The following is a 20,084-nucleotide window of genomic DNA, read 5'->3' as shown; positions in this document are numbered from 1 at the left end:
CTATTTTTAGTTTTTTAGGGAACTTCCCTACTGTTCTTCACAGTGGCTGTATCAATTTACATTTCCACCAACAGTGCAAGAGGGTTCCCTTTTCTCCACACCCTCTCCAGCATTTATTGTTTGTAGATTTTGTGATCATGGCCATTCTGACCTGTGTGAGGTGATACCTCATTGTAGTTTTGATTTGCATTTGTCTAATAATTAGTGATGTTGAGCATCTTTTTCATGTATTTGTTGGCCATCTGTATGTCTTCTTTGGAGAAATGTCTATTTAGGTCTTCCACCCATTTTTTGATTGGGTTGTTTGTTTGTTTGATATTGAGCTACATGTGCTGCTGTTTGTATATTTTGGAGATTAATCCTCTGTCAGTTGCTTCATTTGCAAATATTTTCTCCCATCTAAGGGTTGTCTTTTCATCTTGTTTATGGTTTCCTTTGCTGTGCAAAAGCTTTACGTTTCATTAGGTCCCATTTGTTTATTTTTGTTTTTATTCTCATTACTCTAGGAGGTGGGTCAAAAAAGATCTTTCTGTGATTTATGTCATTGAGTTTTCTGCCTATGTTTTCCTCTAAGAGTGTGATAGTGTCTGGCCTTACATTTAGGTCTTTAATCCATTTTGAGCTTATTTTTGTGTATGGTGTTAGGGAGTGTTCTAACTTCATTCTTTTACGTGTAGCTGTCCATTTTTCCCAGCACCACTTTTTGAAGAGGCTGTCTTTGCTCCATTGTATATCCTTGCCTCCTTTGTCATAGATTAGGCGACCATAGGTGTGTGGGTTTATCTCTGGGCTTTCTGGCCTATTCCATTGATTTATATTTCTGTTTTTGTGCCAGTACCATACTGTCTTGATTACTGTAGCCCTGTAGTATAGTCTGAAGTCAGGGAGCCCGATTCCTCCAGCTCTGTTTTTTTCCCTCAATATTGCTTTTGCTATTCGAGGTCTTTTGTGTTTCCATACAAATTGTAAAATTTTTTGTTCCATTTCTGTGAAAAATGCCACTGGTAATTTGTTAGGGATTGCACTGAATCTGTAGATTGCTTTGGGTAGTATAGTCATTTTCACAATATTGATTCTTCTAGTCCAAGAACATGGTATATCTCTCCATCTGTTTGTGTCATCTTTGATTTCTTTCATCAGTATCTTACACTTTTCTGCATACAGGTCTTTTGCCTCCTTAGGTAGGATTATTCCTAGGTATTTTATTCTTTTTGTTGCGGTGGTAAATGGGATTGTTTCCTTAATTTCTCTTTCTGATCTTTCATTGTCAGTGTATAGGAATGCAAGAGATTCTTGTGTATTAATTTTGTATCCTGTGACTTTACTAAATTCATTGATTAGCTCTAGTAGTTTTCTGGTGTATCTTTAGGATTTTCTATGGATAGTATCATGTCATCTGCTACAGTGACAGTTTTACATCTTCTTTTCTGATTTGGATTCCTTTTATTTCTTTTCCTTCTCTGATTGCTGTGGCTGAAACTTCCTAAACTGTGTTGAATAGTGGTGAGAGTGGGCAACTTTGTCTGGTTCCTGATCTTAGTGGAAACGGTTCAAGTTTTCACCATTGAGAATGATGTTGGCTGTGGGTTTGTCAAATGTGGCCTTTATTATGTTGAGGTAAGTTCCCTCTATGCCTACTTTCTGGAGGGTTTTTATCATAAATGGGTGTTGAATTTTGTCGAAAGCTTTTTCTGCATCCATTGAGATGATCATATAGTTTTTCTCCTTCAGTTTGTTAATATGGTGTATCACATTGATTGACTTGTGTATATTGAAGAATCCTTGCATTCCTGGGATAAACCCCACTTGATCATGGTGTATGACCCTTTTATTTTTTTTTTTTCCGGTACGCGGGCCTCTCACTGCCATGGCCTCTCCCGTTGCGGAGCACATGCTCTGGACGCGCAGGCTCAGCGACCATGGCTCACGGGCCCAGCCGCTCCATGGCATTTGGGATCCTCCTGGACCGGGGCACGAACCTGTGTCCCATGCATCGGCAGGCAGACTCCCAACCACTGCGCCATCAGGGAAGCCCGGTGTATGACCCTTTTAATGTGCTGTTGGATTCTGTTTGCTAGTATTTTGTTGAGGATTTTTGCACCTATGTTCATCAGTGATATTGGCCTGTAATTTTCCTTTTTTGTGATATCTTTGTCTAGTTTTCATATCAGGTGGCTTTGTAGGATGAGTTTGGGAGTGTTCCTCCCTCTGCAGTTTTTTGGAAGAGTTTGAGAAGGATAGGTGTTAGCTCTTCTCTAAATGTTTGATAGAATTCACCTGTGAAGCCATCTGGTCCTGGACTTTTGTTGGTTGGAAGATTTTTAATCACAGTTTCAATTTCATTACTTGTGATTGGTCTGTTTATATTTACTATTTCTTCTTGGTTCAGTCCTAGAAGGTTGTACCTTTCTAAGAATTTGTCCATTTCTTCTACATTGTCCATTTTATTGGCATATAGTTGCTTGTAGTAGTCTCATGATCCTTTGTATTTCTGCGGTGTCAGTTGTGACTTCTCCTTTTTCATTTCTAATTTTATTCATTTGAGTCCTCTTCCTTTTTTCCTTGATGAGTTTGGCTAAAGGTTTATCAGTTTTGTTTATCTTCTCAAAGAACCAGCTTTTAGTTTTATTGATCTTTGCTATTGTTTTCTTTGTTTCTATTTCATTTATATCTGCTCTGATCTTTATGATTTCTTTCCTTCTACTAACTTTGGGTTTTGTTTGTTCTTTCTAGTTGCTTTAGGTGTCAGTTTAGGTTGTTTGAGATTTTTCTTGTTCCTTGAGGTAGGATTTTTTGCTATAAACTTCCCTCTTAGAACTTCTTTTGCTGCATCCCATAGGTTTTGGGTCGTCATGTTTTCTTGTCATTTGCTTCTAGGTATTTTTTTATTTCTCTTTGATTTCTTCAGTAGTCTCTTGGTTATTTAGTAGCATATTGTTTAGCTTCCATGTGTTTGTGTTTTTCACAGTTTTTTTTTCCTGTAATTCATTTCTAATCTCATAGCATTGTGGTCCGAAAAGATGCTTGATACGATTTCAATTTTCTTAAATTTACTGAGGCTTGATTTGTGACCCAAGATATGATCTATCCTGGAGAATGTTCCCTGTGCACTTGAGAAGAAAGTGTATTCTGCTGCTTCGTGTGGAATGTCTTATAAATATGAATTAAATCTGTCTGGTCTAATGTGTCATTTAAGGCTTGTGTTTCCTTATTAATTTTCAGTCTGGATGATCTATCCATTGGTGTAAGTGTAGTGTTAAAATCCCCCACAATTACTGTGTTACTCTCAATTTCCCCTTTTATGACTGTTAGCATTTGCTTTATGTATTGAGGTGCTCCTATGTTGGGTGCATAAATATTCACAATTGTTATATCTTCTTCAATTATACAAAGTACAGTTGTCCCTTGAACAATGCAGGGGTTAGGGGCACTGCCCCTCTGAGCAGTCAGAAATCCACTTATAACTTATAGTCAGCCCTCCATATTCAAGGTTCCACATCTGCAGATTCAACCAACCACAGATCATGTAATATTGTAGTATTTATTACTGAAAAAAAATTGTTTTTAAGTGGACCTATGCTGTTCAAACCTGTGTTGTTGAAAGATCAACTGTATATTCTTTGACCACAGTATAATTAAGTTAGAAATCAATCACCACAAGAAAACTAGAATATCTCTGTATATTTGGAAATTAAGAAATGCTTTGGTGTAACCTGTTGATACACAAATGCACATTTGAAAATATTTTTTGAAAGAATTAAGATTCGAATGACATTAAAACTTGACAGATACAACTAAAACTATGTTATATCTGAAAAAAAGAAAGGTTGAACAATCAGTCATCTAAGCACAAATCTTAAAATTTAAAAACAGCAACTTAAACTTCTATCGAAGAAAGTAAAAGAAAAGGAGGATAAAGAACAAAAAGTAATGAAATACAGTAGTTAAGGTCCACAAAGCCAAAATTTGGTTCTTTGAGAATTGATAGAAACACATGGTAAAACCGGTCAAGAAATATGGAGAAGCAGACCCAATCAATCAGTGCTCTGATAGAAAGAGGGGATGTTACTCAAGATTCTGTGGACATGACAGAGGTAGGAAGAAGGCATTTTTAGTTATCAAAGGAATTAAATCTGTAATTTAAGATATTCAAAAGAGAAAACCCCAGACTTATATGACCATACTAGTAAACTGTACCAAGCATCAATCTAACACAAATTTTTTTCCAGAGAATAGAAAAATAAGCAATACATTTCAACTCATTGTATAAGGTCAGCATTACTTCAAAACCAAATGCATAAAAGGGCATTATATAAGAATGGAAAACTGTAGGCCACTCTTACGTATGGACATAGGTGCAAAAATGCTAAACAAGGGGGCTTCCCTGGTGGCGCAGTGGTTGAGAGTCCGCCTGCCGATGCAGGGGACACGGGTTCGCGCCCCGATCCCGGAAGATCCCACATGCCGCGGAGCGGCTGGGCCCGCGAGCCATGGCCGCGGAGCCTGTGTGTCCGGAGCCTGTGCTCCGCAACGGGAGAGGCCACAGCAGTGAGAGGCCCGCATACAGCAAAAAAAAAAAAAAAAAAAAAAAAAAAAATGCTAAACAAGTGAATAAAGGAATAAACAGTATAAAAATCAAAAAGGAAAAATTAAACTTGTCATTTTTCCAAATTGTTTATACAGAAAATACATATAAATCCACAAAAAATTATTAGAATTCATTTTTTAGTTTAACCAGGTTGCTGCCTAACAGGTCAGTATACCAGAATTAAGTCTAAGCATTGCAACAAGTAAGAAATGCATTTTAAATAAAAATATCCCTTATAATAGTATCAAAAATATCAAATGCTAGGAATGAATGAAACATAATATGTTTAAGACTTTTACACAATAAAATATTGAGAAAATTCAGAAGTCTTACATGAATGGAGAGATATACCATAATCATGAATTGAAAGAGTCAGTATTTTAAAGATGTTCTCCCCAAATTGATGTATAGGTTTGGTGCAATTCCAATATGAATCTGAGCGTGTTTTATGGAAATTGTCAAGCTGATTCTCAAATTTATATAGAGATTCAAAGGACCAAGAATAACTAAGTTACTCTTCAAGAAGAGGAAGGTAGGATAATTGCTCCACTGGGTATCAAGATCTTTCATAAAGCTATATGACTGAAAACAATTTGGATAGAAAAATAGAGCAGTGAAAGAAGAATAGAGAATGCAGAAACAGACCCATGTATATACTACACGTGCTTTATGATAGAGTTGACCTTAAAAAGCAGTAAGGGTGGTCTCTTAAACTTTCTCCTTTTCACATCACACTGAGAAATCAATTCCAAATGGATAGAGATCTAAACATAGAAAGCAAAATAATAAAGGTTCTCAGAGGTAACAAAGGTTATCTTTAGGACTTGAGAGAAGGGAAAGATTTGTAAAACAGAACACAAAACCCAGTAGCAATGAAGAAAAATACCAGTAAATTCAACTACATTGAAATTAGGGACTGTTTTTTGTCAGAACACACCAGCAAGAGAACAAAAGGGCAAGCCACAGACTAGCAGAAGTTATCTGCATACGGATAACCAAAAAAGCACTCAAGTCTTAGAAATGAAGCCCTTATAACTCAGTACATAAAATGTAATTATCTCCAATGAAATACTGGCAAAAGATTCAACAGACAAATCAGAAAAGAGGCCAATGAACATGTTAAAGAACGTTTAATATCATTAGTGATGAGAAAAAGCAAATTAAACCTAATGAGATATCTTTACACATCCACCAGAATGATTTAAATTAAAAAATCCGACAATACAAAATGTTTATGAGGCTCTGGGGTAGTGGGACTTTCATACATTGCTGGTGGGAGTAAAAATTAGTCCAACTATCCTGAAAAACTCTTTAACATCTTCTAAAGTTGAAGATATGTATATTGTGTTTGTAGAGTGCCAAAGTGAAAAAAATTCAAAGGTCTAGCGTCAGTAAAATAGATAAGGGAGAGTACATTCATATGGAATTCTGTGTGGTACCAAAAAAAAGTAACTATAGCTACTCAAAACAGTGTTGGTGAATCTCACAATCATGTGGAATGGAAAAAGAGCACAAAAGAATATATAGTGTACGATTACATTCATATGACGTTCAAAATAGATTAAATGTTTAACGATGAAAACATAGGTGGTAAAAATATAAAGAAAAGCAAGAATGTTATTCCTATGAATGACAAGATAGTGGTTGTCTTTAGGAAAGTGGGAAGGTGAAGTAATTGGCAGGGGATATGAAAGATGTCTGGGTTGCTGGCTGTGCTCTATTTCTTGACCTGGACGATACTTTGTGGGTTAATTCACTGAGCTCTACAGTTTTATTTTGTGCATTTTTATGTGTGTTAGTTTACACACACACATACAAAAAGAGGCCAAAAGAATCATGATGCAAAGAGGAGAGAATTAGTTAATAAAATGATTGTTTTTAGACTATTTCAGTGGTATACCGCATTCAATACATTCAACAGGAAGACAGTGAAAGATGTTGTATGGTAAAGCGAGCAAACTTAATTAGAAAGAAGAAAGTTCGGTTGTAAAAGGATAGGTAAGATACTGATATTTTTCACCTATACATGTGTTTTGCAGGAAATAAGTGTTCATGGTCGGTTGGGAGTTATTTATAATCCTACATCAAAAATAGATGAAGATAACACAGCTATTTCCAGAGGAATCCTGGCAGCTTTTCTTACACTGAAAAACAGCTTTTTGAGAAACTTTCTCAGGAAACTGGCAGAGGAAGAAACTGCTACAGCTATTTACTCTGGAGATAAAATTAAAACATTCCTTACTGAGGTCAGTAGCTATTTGTTTGAAATAATAAATAAGTATCTTGCATATTTCAAAAGTATAAGTCAGTGTGCTTGGAGATATCATGTTAAAAAATCATTAAGTATAATCAAATGGGGATAATAAACTTTCCTTTACAGTGGGAAAAGATGCATGTTACATGATACAGCTTTGCATAGAGGCACTTAACAAATCAAATTTCATATATTTCAACTACTACTTCATGATCCTTAAAGTTAAAGGCATTCTAGTTAGGATTTGTACTTATGTGAAGAATTAGGAGTTAAAGGATTATGTGAATAATCCTCAGTTATTTCACTCAAGGGGTCCAGTACAGGGAAAATTCTAAAGACAGAAGCTGATCCTCTGGAAGAAAGATTCATTAATCCATTCAAAAAATATTGATCGTCTACCAGACAATGGAGATAATACTTATGAACAAGGCAGATAGAGTCCCAGTTCTTATGGACTTACATTGTAATGGGAAAGACCAGGTAAGTGGTATTGGAAAGATATAAAGAAATATAAGAAAGTAAACAGTTTGAGGGATGCTCTTTTAGCTGGAGTGGTCAAGGGAAGTCATCTCTAAAGAGCTGATGTTTGAGCAGAGCTCTGAATGAAATGAGAAGTCAAGCCATGGAAAGTCTACAGACTTTCTTACAGAGAAGAATATACCAGGTTCAGAACACAGCAGGCCTAAAGGCCTGACACAGAGACAGTCTTGCCAGGTTTGAGGTATATAGGCAGAAGGTCATCATGACCAAAGTAGAGTGATGGGGAGACTAGTAGGAAATGAGTTCACAAACATAATCCCAGATATTTCAAGCACTTATAGGCCATGATAAGGAATTGAAATTTTTTCTGAGTATAATGGAAAGTCATTGAGGAATCTTGTGAGATAAATAATCTTGAAAAAGATGACTCTGGGTGCTATGTGAAGGTTTGATAGTAGGTAAACAAGAGTGGAAACAGGATGAACAATTAGAATGCTATTGCAACAATCCAGGTAAGAAATAATGGTGTCTTGGAGTAGATATTGGTGGTGGACATGGTGAGATGGTATATACATAATATTTGCTACAACTGTAGTCAGCTTGATAAGCTGACAATTCTGTGAGACATGTGAAAGTAATACTCAAGGATTTTGGCTTGAACAGCTAGAATTGTGGTGTCTTTTTTGAGATGGGGAAGTCTTGAAGAGAAGATTTGGAAACATAGGGGATCAAGAGTTAAGTTTTGTATGTTTTAAGTTGGAGATGCCTGTTGGACATTCAAGTGGAGATGTTGAGTTGACAATTTAGTAAATAAGTGTAGGAATCAGTGGAGGGTATAATGTTTTGTTTTGTTTTGAGAGTCATCAACATTATATATAATTTAAAGCTAAGAAACTGGATGAAATACCTTGGAAGTGAGTGGGGCAGGGGTTGGAGAACAGAGGGACTGAAAAAGAGCTCTGGAACATTCCAACATGTAGAGGAACACAAGAAAAGGATGATCCAGTAGAGGGGACAGATGGAACAGCCACTGAGTTAGGAAGATAACCAGGAGAGAGTGATATCCTAGAAGCCCCCTGGAGCAAGTATTTCAAGGAGGACATGATAAACTATGCCATATTTCTTGAAATTAGGCTTCATAATGGACCATTTTATTTGTTAAGGTGGTCATTGGTGGCTTTGATAAGAACAGTTTCAGTGAAGTGATAGGTATAAATGTGAACTGGATTCAAGAGAGAATAGGAAATCAGGAAACAGAGACAGCAAGTATAGGTAGCTTTTTAAAGGAATTTTCCTATATGGGGAACAGAGAAATATTCTGTAGCTAGAATAGGACTTGAGGTCATGGAAGGATTTCATTTATTTTTGGTATACTGATGGAAACAGTCCATCCAGAAAATGAGGAAAGATGATATGGAGCGGAGCAAAGTGGGAGGATAGTTTTTGCGTAGGTAAGAGCTGCTGGGATCCAGTGCACAAGCTGTAAATATTGGCCGAAGAATGGGGTAGATTTATTTGGTGGTAGCAAGATGAGTACTTTACTTCTGATTGATTTTGTTCTCAAAAGAAGGTCAAGTCACTAGCTAAGTATTAGAATAGGAGTAGGTGCTCTTAGAGGTTCGAGGGTAGAGGAGAAAATGTCAAATATTTTTCTATTATTCTGCGAGTGAGAAAGTGAGTTAAAAACATTATAGTAAGATTTCTGAGGGCGCACTTGAGGTTAATGACCATAAATTGAAAATGAGATCAATGTTGGCTGCATGTTTTTCTCCAACTGTCGTAAAGCTGTTTGGATCCAGTTGCAGAGTAAGCAGAGTTGTGTTTAACCAGAGTTGCGGTTTTGCCAGGTGAATATAACTGAGGGGAAGCATCCGAGGGAGGTGAGCATGGACTGTTTTTGTTATAGTAAAGGGCTCTGGGGTATAACTTGGTTAGGAGGAAAATGATAATATGGGAAGTGTGATGGACAGTAAATAAGTGATAGGGTCAGTGGACTAAAGGGTTGAGTAATGGTTGGTCTGGTGACACTGGGATGAATGAGCTGGAAGGTCAGCAGCTTGTGGTCAGAGAGGGGTTGACTGAGACAGAGGTTTTGGAAATAAAGATCTAGAGCTACACTGTCTGACACTGTAGCCACTAGCTTCATGTGGCTATTTTAAACTTAAATTAAATTTAAATTCAGTTTCTCAGTCATACTAGCCACATTTCAAGCACTCAGTCCCCATCTGTGGCTGTGTGTTGGACAGCACAGGGGAACATTTCTGACCTTGCAGGAGTACAAGGAACGTGATAGAAAGTCAGAATGTAAAGCCCTCCCGGATCTACACCCAGGTGATTTGTATGCATATGAAAGTTTGATACACACTGAGATGGAGAAGATTACTTTTGTATTTCAGAGTTTAAATGCACTATTACTAAATTGGTTTCATGGGATTGGTATAATGGAATGAGCAGAGTATTTCTATTTTAAACAGTATTTTTTTTAAATTGAACACACCAAAATGGAGGTACTGAATTCAGAATTTAATAAACATTGTATTTCATTGTTTAATGTTAAATTTTATTTAAATTGATGTTTCCAAGCATTTAACTAATCAGTAATCCACCCAAAAGTCTCAAAGAATGAGTAGCAAACTCTTATCTACTCGTAACAGGATTTACAGATATTGTAATTGCCTTGCCAAAGAAGGATTCTTTTTTAAAATGTGGTTTCAGAACAAAATAGTACTTTTTAAAATCACAAGTTAATATAATTTTAAATTTTATACTAATATATTAAAGTAGGCTATGTTTAAAAAATTATTTAATGTATTTACTGTTCTCTTACTGGTTTTATCATTCTTAACTTCTACCTTAGGGAATGGATAAAAATGCTTTTGAGAAAAAATATAATACCATTGGAGTGAATATTTTTCGAACTCACCAGTTGTTCTGTCAAGATGTACTTAAATTGCATCCTGGAGAAATAGCTGTTGTCAGCAATGGGAAAGTAAGTAAAAAAAAGCAATTGCTCACTTTTCTCGATGACACTGTGATACAGGGGTGTCAAACGTTTTCTGTCACAGCACACCTGATGCAACACACACAGAGGACGGTGCTCATGTGCTAGACATGCCAGACAGGTCTCAGCGTAAATAAAATGGCCACTGAGATGTCCAGTTCGTGGCACAGTACCTGTTTCTTCACCCCTCCCTCCCACTGGTGATAACCTCGAATGCGGCTGAGGATGTTCTTAGGGGATAGCTTTTATTTTATTTATTTTATTTATTTTATTTTATTTTTTTTGCTGTATGCGGGCCTCTCACTGTTGTGGCCTCTCCCGTTGCGGAGCACAGGCTCCGGACGTGCAGGCTTAGCGGCCATGGCTCACGGGCCCAGCCACTCCCAGACCGGGGCACGAACCCGTATCCGCTGCATCGGCAGGCGGACTCTCAACCACTGCACCACCAGGGAAGCCCGGGATAGCTTTTATAATATAAATATTAGAACAAACAATTTTGTATACATTACAACACTGTGATTGATCACTGTTGTAAGTAGGTGTAAAAAGTACATTTTGACATCTTTTTCTTCTTGTAGCTTTTTTCTACAATTGATTATGTTAAATAACAATACTGCAAGTTTTGAACTATAAAGTAATATTAATATAATCTTTTAAAATCTATAGTAAAAATCACTCTTACTCCCACCATCCTAATGAAATTTATTATTGATAGTTTATTGTTTTACCATCTAACCCTTTTTTCTACTCTACATAGCCATGTCTGTCTTTTTAAATACATAACTATAATGCTATTATATATATATATATAATTTTATATTACACTTTTTTCTTAGTATATCACACGTGTGTTTCTGATTAATTAGGGAGTTTTAATAGATACATACAAAATTAGTGGATGATAGCTACTTATTAATATTTTTTTAGTATGATAGTCTGGTTTTCTTTCTCAGGAATGGTTTAAGTTTTTAAAAATTGAATCTGGTGCTTAGGTATATTTAGAAATCAACTAATGCAGTGTGTTTGACATTATCTCTGCTTGAAGCATCAAATTATGTATCCCTAAATCATCTTTAAAGCTGTAGTGTTTTCTCTGTTTTCTACATTTTTATGAGCTCTATTCACCTGCGTGCTTCATTCCTGTATCATCATTCCCTTAAAGTTATGCTTATTTATTCCTTCTTATCTGAATCTATAAATAATAGAAATTGGAGAATAGTGAGGGACTCATCCACAAGCATCCACAAATCACATATTTCCGCTTCAGTGTAACAGTTCTTGAGCTAATTGTGTTAGCTCCTAAAAATAGTTAGACGTGGGTTCATCTGTGTACAGTGCTATTTTACAATTGGTGACAACAGTTGCCATTTATTATTACAATAATATAAAATATTAGTGAATTTTGATAATGAGCTGTGCGAAAGCCATTGCTTTTTTTTTTTCCAACAGTTGCTTTGGGAAGAAATCTAACTTTTTAGAACAGTTTTAAAGTATATGGCTACCTTCAGCTCTGTCAGGCATTTTAAGAGATAAAAAGAAAAAATTACAGCCTGCTGTATCTGTTATCTTGCCTTTTGGTTATGTTGATACATTACAGAAAAGGTAACCTATGTTTTTGTTGTCATTGTTTAATATAATTCAGATATTGTTATCAATATTAGTGATAACAAATATAGTTATGTTCAACTTATTTCTCTTAGAACTGTTTTTGTCTCACTTTCCTTGAAATTGACAAAAGCATTTAGATATAATTTTGCATCTGCCATGAACCAAACATCCTTCTAGAATCTGAGAGTATAGTAATGAACAAACATGTTTCTGTGGCATTTACACTTTGGTGGGCAGGGACCGAAAAAAAATAGTGTCCTTACTGATAAACTGTTATTTGGACAGAGAACCAAAGGAGGTGAGGGAGCGAGCCATGTTGCATATCTGGAAGGGGAACGTTCTAGGTAGAGGGAACAGTGAGTACAGAGATCCTGAGACGAGCTCACATCTGTGTGTTCTAGGAATAGCAGATATGAAGAGAACAGGAGAGAAGTACCTGGGGGCCAGGTCAGGTAGGGTTTTACTCTGAATGAGTTGAGAAGCCCATGGTTCTCGGCAGGGGATTGGCATGAACTGACGTTCCATTTGGATCACTAGTGGCTGTTACATCAAGGGTAGACTGTAGGTGTTAGGAAACCAGTTAGGAGCTATTACAGTAGTCCAAGTGAGATGTGATGGTGGGCTGGACCAGAATGGCTGTATTGGAATTAGGGAGAAGTAGACGTGAGATGTATTTTGGAGGATGACCAGGAATTGCTGACAGACTCACAGTGGGATGTAAGAGAACTACATGACTGGCAGAATTGAGCTGCCGCTGTTTTAAGGAAAGTAAGACTGCAGGAGGAGTGGGCTTGTTCAGAAGCAGTGGAAAGGGCAGATAGAGAATTCAGTTCTGGACATATTAAGAGTTCAGTGTTCAGTTCTGGACCTCTGAGTAGACTGGTTGAGTTGACAGCTGAACGTATGAGTTAAATTCGGGGAGAGGTTGGGGCTAGAGATAGATATTAAGTCAGATTACATTGACTTTTTGTGTCCACTAATGGAAAATTGTAATTTTGATTATGCTTTTATTTGTAGGACTGTGGTTTGAATACAAAAGTATGATATATTTGAAAATAAGTACTAGGGTTTATGAACTATAATGTAATATTATACTGTGTCTCAGAGTAATGCTATGAAACACAATAATCATAACAATTGTAACAGATAGTTATAATTCTGAACCAGATAGTTTAATGATTAAAATAATTCTGACATTTTAGAATCAATCTTCATTTTGAACCTGTCCAAATGTTTACGTTAGAATGGAAACATATTCCAAGTTAAAGTTGTTTATAAATGATCAAAACTGGGGTGTAATCATGATCTCATACTTTCTTACTGCCATGCTAAAGAATTAAAAATCTATATATTTTAAGATTAAACAAAACCCTAAATAATGCTATGCTATAATTATATTTATTTTTATCATGTTACATATTTACAAATTGATGAAAGATGTGGTGTGGAAGAGAGAAGGGAAACAAACAAGGCCTTTTTGTTTTAGCTAGGCGAATCTGGATTTAAATTCTGGTTGCACCAAGACTTGGTTTCCTCATGTGCACAATGGAAAAGGTAATAGTCTGTTTTAAAGTTGCCAGAGAGATTAAATATACTTTTACACATAAAACACATAGAATAGCCCCAGACACAGAGTAAATTTTCAGTAAATATTAACTTCTGTTTTCTCTTTAAATATTTGAAGGCTATCATGGGAAATATGGGAACATGTATAGATTTGATTTGCGTTGTATTCATTGAGACTCAGTATAGAATCAAGCCCAGTTGATCCAACTTCCACGAGTGGGGAGAGATTTTTAGCTCAGTATGTGGAAGAACATTCTAACAGAGTTTTCTAAAATTATAATGATCTGTCAAATGAGGTAATGCATTTCTGTTATAGCAGTTATTCTGTATAACTGAAAAATCACATTTCCAAAACATTGTAAAGAATATTTAAGCTCCAGATAGGTTTTATTGTACTATTACGTGATTTTCAAATTTAATGTTCCATTTTCCAATTTGGCCATTATGTGATTTTATACTATTTAAGTCGCTTTGTTCCACAAACATCATATTCATCTTTAAGTAGAAGAACTAAGACACAGAAGAACCAAGTTTCTCCTAGCTGTTTGACACTGAACTTACATAGGTGCAATAGAGCCAGTTTTCTGGTGAATTTTATCAGTAAAGATACCCAATCTTGTTCATCCCTTAGGAAAATAATTTGAGATTTTAGTTCCTTATTCTAAGTTATTAACAAAACTACTCAAGTCACTAGAAGTGGTATAGATAAAATTCAGCTATTTCCCAGGCCTCTCCTATTCACAGTCAAAACAATACAGCATTAAAAGTGCTTTGAGAGTTACCTTAAAAATGATAGCAAGTCTTAAGGAAATGAAATGTTTATATGTGTACTTTTAGTATTTCAGTGCCCATTTTTTGTACTTTTAAGAGCCCAGGTTTTATGTTTAAAGTGAACATGGTATTTATTTAGCTGGATGCCAACATTCCAACTAATATCACCTTTGATGTGAGCAAATGAGAAAAGATTCAAGAACTATACTTCATTAATTTTTAGAAAATATTAATTGCAGAAGCATATGAAGGGGAAGTAAGAAAATGCACTGCAGGGCTTCCCTGGTGGCCCAGTAGTTAAGAATCCGCCTGCCAATGCAGGGACACACGTTCGAGCCCTGGTCCAGGAAGACCCCACATGCTGCAGAGCAACTAAGCCTTTGCACCACAGCTACTGAGCCTGCACTCTAGAGCCTGCGAGCCACAACTACTGAGCCCGCGTGCTACAGCTACTGAAGCCCGCGTGCCTAGAGACCACAATGAAGAATAGCCAGCTCCCACTCGCTGCAGCTAGAGAAAGCCCACGTGCAGCTACGAAGACCCAACACAGCCAAAAATAAATAAATTTAATTAATTAATTAATTAAAAAAAATCCACCCCAACCATTTCATTCTGGTTGACATGTTTTCTAGTTGTTTGTCATTAAGTCTAATTGTTTAGTGCATAAGACTATGTCAGGGCTCACCTTCTACATCAGGCTTATGTTAATAATATTATGATGATGCACGTATTAGCTTTTCCAGAAAATGATAACGGTAGTAGAGTTGGAGTGGTTGTGGTGGGATAGCCATCCTGAGAAATTCAGGTATCTGGTAATTTTACAGCTTCCCCGCTCTGTAGTTACTGGTTTAAAGCTAACCTACAAGACCTTGCTGTGCTCCAAACAGTTTATACAGCATCAGTTAGATGAAGATTGGTTGGTATTATTAAGTAATTATGGGATTTGGTTTTTGCTCTTTTATGCCTTGTTTATATATTAATTCATATCTACATAGTGTTGACTACAATTTACAGATTAAATAGGAAAATACTGAAATTAAAAGACTTATGGAATATAGACAGTTGCTTTCATAACTTACTTTAGAATGAAAAGCTTTAGGTTTTTGGAAGCTTTATGTCTCAAAGTAAAACTTTCAAATGGAAATAATTTGGTGATTTTTTTGCCACATTGATTTTGGTATTGATGCAAATGTTATTTATAACATCAAAGTGAGGAAATAGTTTTCTCTTGTTTCCCAGGGGACTTAGTAAATGGTGGGATTAATAGCCACCATCTGTTTAATCTCTAATCAATATTTGCTTAAAGAAATGTCTATTTGATAAGAAAATACTTGTCCCAAATTGGTATCTTATAGAAGATATACAATAATATAACTGCTTTTAAGTTCTTAGGACCTTTAGATGAAGATTTCTGTGCAGAAGATTTTTACTTGTTGGAAAAGATAACATTGACTAATTTAGTAGAGAAAATTGAAGACATTGTTGAAAATACAGAAGACAACTCAAAGAAGTAAGTATTCAAAATTGTAAAAGCAAATCATTTTGGAGTTTGCTATTTTGTATCCGATTTTTTCTTTTTAAGATTAGAAAATGTTTCAAATACACACAGAAGATATAATAAAAGACATGTAGAGAATATAAAGAAACAGCGGACGATAACCACTTGCTTACCACTACCAAACTGTAGATGTTAATATTTCGTTTTATTTGTCTTGACTGTCCCATTCTCCTCCCTCCCTAAGAGGTAACCATTTTCTCAAATGTTGTGTGCATGATTCCCATATATGTGTTTATACTTTTGCTTCATATGTAAATATCTGTTATTAGTGTTTATTGTGTTAAAGTCTTGACTTTTTTAGAGATACGCTATTATACATAGGCTCCTTTTGCAGTCTGCCTCCATAAGAGCTTTATCCATGTTCATGTATATAGAGCAAGCTTATTCATTTCAGTTTCTTTTTAGTATTTCATTTTGTGAATATACTGCAGTTCATTTATATACTCCATTACTGAAGTACAGTTAACTTGGCTTTAGTTTTTTACTATTATGTAAATGCTATCATGAACCTGGTTTACATGTGTCCTTGTACAATGTGTGAGTTTCTCTAGATTAGAGGAGTGTTGTTATTGGGCTGTAGGATAGATGTACCTTCAGCTTTACCAGATGTTGCTAAATTCTATCCTTCAAAGGAGTTGCAACAATTAACACTGCCACCAGAAATGTATAAGAGTTCGTTTCCCCAAGTCGTCACCAATACTTGGTGTTATGCAACCTGTTAGTTTTTCCTATCTGATGGATGTGAAATTGCATCTTGTTTTAATTTGCACTTCCTTGAATTCTAGTAAAGTTGAGTATCTTTTCATATGATTGTTTTAATTTATGTTTGCTCTTCCTCCAGCGTGCCTATAATTTTACGTATTAGAGAGTGTGTGGCCAATAAATAAATACCTTAAGAAAGTTTAGGAGTAGATTATGGTTTGGATTAACCCATTTATTTTATGTTTATTAAGTGGCCATTAAATGTAATGCTCTGTGAAATATATGGTAGGTATTACAAATAAAAATAATATACAGTGTACAGGACCTGTAGTCCAGCAAAACATGTTATAGTAGAGAGATGCTGACATCTCTCAACCACTCTAGTTCTCAACCACCCTGACTCTAAATTTCTTTGTTTATAAAATGGAGATGCCTATCTTTTCTCTCGTTCTTTCTTTCTTTTTTTTTGGTGGAGGGGGACATTTCTTAAAGTTCAGCTAATATTTTCTGTTCCAGCATCTCATTGAACATATACATCTTCTCTATTATGGATTTTTTAATTTGGTAATATTTAATCCAGGTATTTATTTTGTACAATTTTAGTTTTCAAACGAATTTGAAACCAAAGAAATCTGGGCTTCTTAACTATATTAAAAATTCTTTGAAAATAGTTATTCTATCATTTAATTTTTGTTCTTCCTGCTCTTCTTTCTTTCCTACATGGGTCCCAGTGCTTGGATATATAACCAGCACTCAGCAAATATTGACTTGAATTGAATGATTCTCCATATTCTTATAGACACTATTAGGAACACTTATGTGTTTAAGTATCATTTCAGTGATAAGAAAAAATAGGATGACCTTAAAAGCAGCAGTCATTTTACTTTGACAAATTATACAAGTTTGGAAGAAAGGTCATTTATATACAGTTTGTCTATTGGAGATATTTTACATTAAATTCCCCTTTCTTGAGACATTAATTGTGACATGAAATATGGACCTTTCTTCCCCCCCAAAACTCATTTATCTTGTTTCTCCAGCCTGAGTGACCTTGTCATGAAAATCGATGCCCTTGTTTCCTCTTTACCTAAACATGCATCTCGGTATGATGTCACATTTCTTGAGGAGAATCACAGGTAAGATGTATTAGTGCTGTGTTTTTTTCTGTCACTGCATCCTATACTGAATTATGGTTACCATATGTATTCACAATATAACAAAAGTTAAAGTAGAATTGAAAGTTGTTAGAGAAGAAATGTATTTGACAAGATAGGGAAAAGAAATTTTAGTTAATTATATTCTAGTAAATAAATGACATATATATATATATATACACACAGATATATATATAGGATATGTAGTTTCAAGTAAGTTAAATCTAGTATGATTTGTCTTATTCTCATCTTTCTTCCACATTCAAGATCATTTGGAATTTTTGCAGTATAATCTTTATAAATAATAATATCTTTATATTCTCAATGTATAAAAGGCTCAGTTACTGAAGAATTCTGCTTAATAAAGTGTAGACATGTACAACAGAATGTCCCAAACTGTTTTATGGAACATTACTCTGAGATGTTGACAGATATCTTCTGAGGGAAAAACTGTAGTCAAGTAAATTTAGAGAATACTAAATCTTTTGGGGTGGAGGAGTGAGATTTTCAGTGTGCATCAACATATCGACAATTATGAGATGTGGTGTGGTTAAAAGAAAACAAAAGAAAAGTTCATTTTTGGTAAACTCAGCAGTTGGGTAACTTATTCATGGAACACTTTTTTTGTTAAAACTTTATTATTTCATAAAAATTAGGTTTCCACAAAGAGCCATCAGAGAAATACTGTTTTAGAATAATAAACTAGTTTATAATTTTACTGTATAATACTTCTCCTCTAAGATATTTGAAATAAAATTCATCAAGCTCTATCTACATACATAAACTAATCTGAGTCCCCAGCAGGAACTTTTTTTTTTTATTTAAAAATTAAGGACCACTTAGAATGGGAAAAAATAATCAGTTAGACATTATGTAACTAAACTATAGACATGTTTTATTTTCTTTTTCTAATCACTGCTCTTATAAAACTAAAATGAGACAAATTATCGTAAACTTAAAATGGCTGGCACTTCCTTCTAAGTTTTCTGAAATGGCTGGCACTTCCTTCTAAGTTTTCTGATTTTATGGTAGATGCGATCTTATATTGCTTCTGTTTACTGTATTACAAGATAACACGTTCTTTGGCTGTAGAAGGTCTATCTTTTGAGGTGTCTTCACACATGTATAGTAGTATCATCCTTAGGAAAACTTACTTTCTAAAGAGAAATTATCTAGCACTATTGGGAGTGAAGTTTTTATTTTTTTCAGATAACTGAACTGAGATTCAATACTTGTAATTTTAAGTATTTTAAACACATTTAGTGGAATTCTTTTTGCAAACGTCTTTGATTTCTTAAATACCATATGCTGAAATAATTTAACACGAATTATTCACAACTATCGTTGCAAACATTAATCACTATACTGTTACATGGTTATGTTATATTTAGGGATTTTGTTATGTTTGGAACTGTTCACTCCCACATTAAATGTCTGAAACATTTGATCTTTCATAGGTTATTGTTGTTGTAGTCTGTTTTCTTTCTTTAGCTCTCATATCAATCAACGTGTCCTGCTGCTTTTAAGCCTTCTTTTATATAGAAGGATATGATGTGACTTTGTGACAGTGGTTTACAATTCTCCAGTTTTTTTCTATTTATTTCTGTGGCATTGTTACAAATATTTATAAATGGATATGTAGTATATGTGTATTGGTATGCATCTGTGTTTATACAATAATACATACTCATCTAATGCCTGCCTTTTTTAAAATGCAAAGTCAGTAATCTTCCATTTTTTCTGAGTTCATGTGTATAATTTAGGTATTTAACTTTTCCTTCTGTGTGTTTACACATGTTGGTATGATCTATTTATCCATATCAACTTTGGTTGTATGGCATAGCATGAGCTTTCTTGTCAAAAAAAAAAAAAAGACCAGCTTTTTGATCCCAGTCTACCCACTTACCTAGCTATGTGACCTTTCTTAGCCTCAGTTTCTTAGTCTATAAAATATAGATGATGATCCCTACCCTTCAGGGGTTTTATGAGATTCAGGCCTACTGTCTTAAGTATAGTAGATATTTATTTAATGCATTGTAGCTATGTGTATTTGTTACACAAATAACGAGGTGCTTCTCACAACTTGGAAATAAGAGAAATAAGATTGAACCTGAAAGTTAAGCCATAAAATCAACTCGTATTAATCAGGGGAGAAATGTGGATACTTACCTTAAATGTAGGATCCATGTCAGCAAGACTTAATGATAATCTGATTGAAGGTCTTAATTTATTGAAGAAGCAATGACTTTGTTGGATTTCATTTGTGTTGGAAGCCTAGAAAAAGAGAGAAACACATTAGCAATGCTGGGCTGTGTAGTCTGGGTCAATCAGAGCAGTAGAATCACTGTTACACACACACATGCATGTGTGGTATATATATATGCATATGTATATTGGGAAGT

The 20,084-nt window shown here is 35.0% G+C and overlaps 1 protein-coding gene across 1 annotated transcript in view; it reads left to right on the top strand.

Moving 5' to 3' along the window:
* Positions 1-20,084, top strand: part of UGGT2 (UDP-glucose glycoprotein glucosyltransferase 2) — a 180,283-nt gene that overhangs the window by 94,731 nt on the left and 65,468 nt on the right. The window contains exons 21-24 of the mRNA XM_081215000.1: positions 6,628-6,834; positions 10,180-10,311; positions 15,654-15,778; positions 17,569-17,664. Of these exons, the coding sequence (XP_081071126.1) occupies positions 6,628-6,834; positions 10,180-10,311; positions 15,654-15,778; positions 17,569-17,664 (560 nt within the window). The remainder of the gene's footprint in view (positions 1-6,627; positions 6,835-10,179; positions 10,312-15,653; positions 15,779-17,568; positions 17,665-20,084) is intronic.

This window comes from Mesoplodon bidens, assembly GCF_964165515.1.
Source record: "Mesoplodon bidens genome assembly, chromosome: 17".
Lineage (NCBI taxonomy): Eukaryota > Metazoa > Chordata > Mammalia > Artiodactyla > Ziphiidae > Mesoplodon > Mesoplodon bidens.
This window is presented reverse-complemented; position numbering and strand designations above follow the sequence as displayed.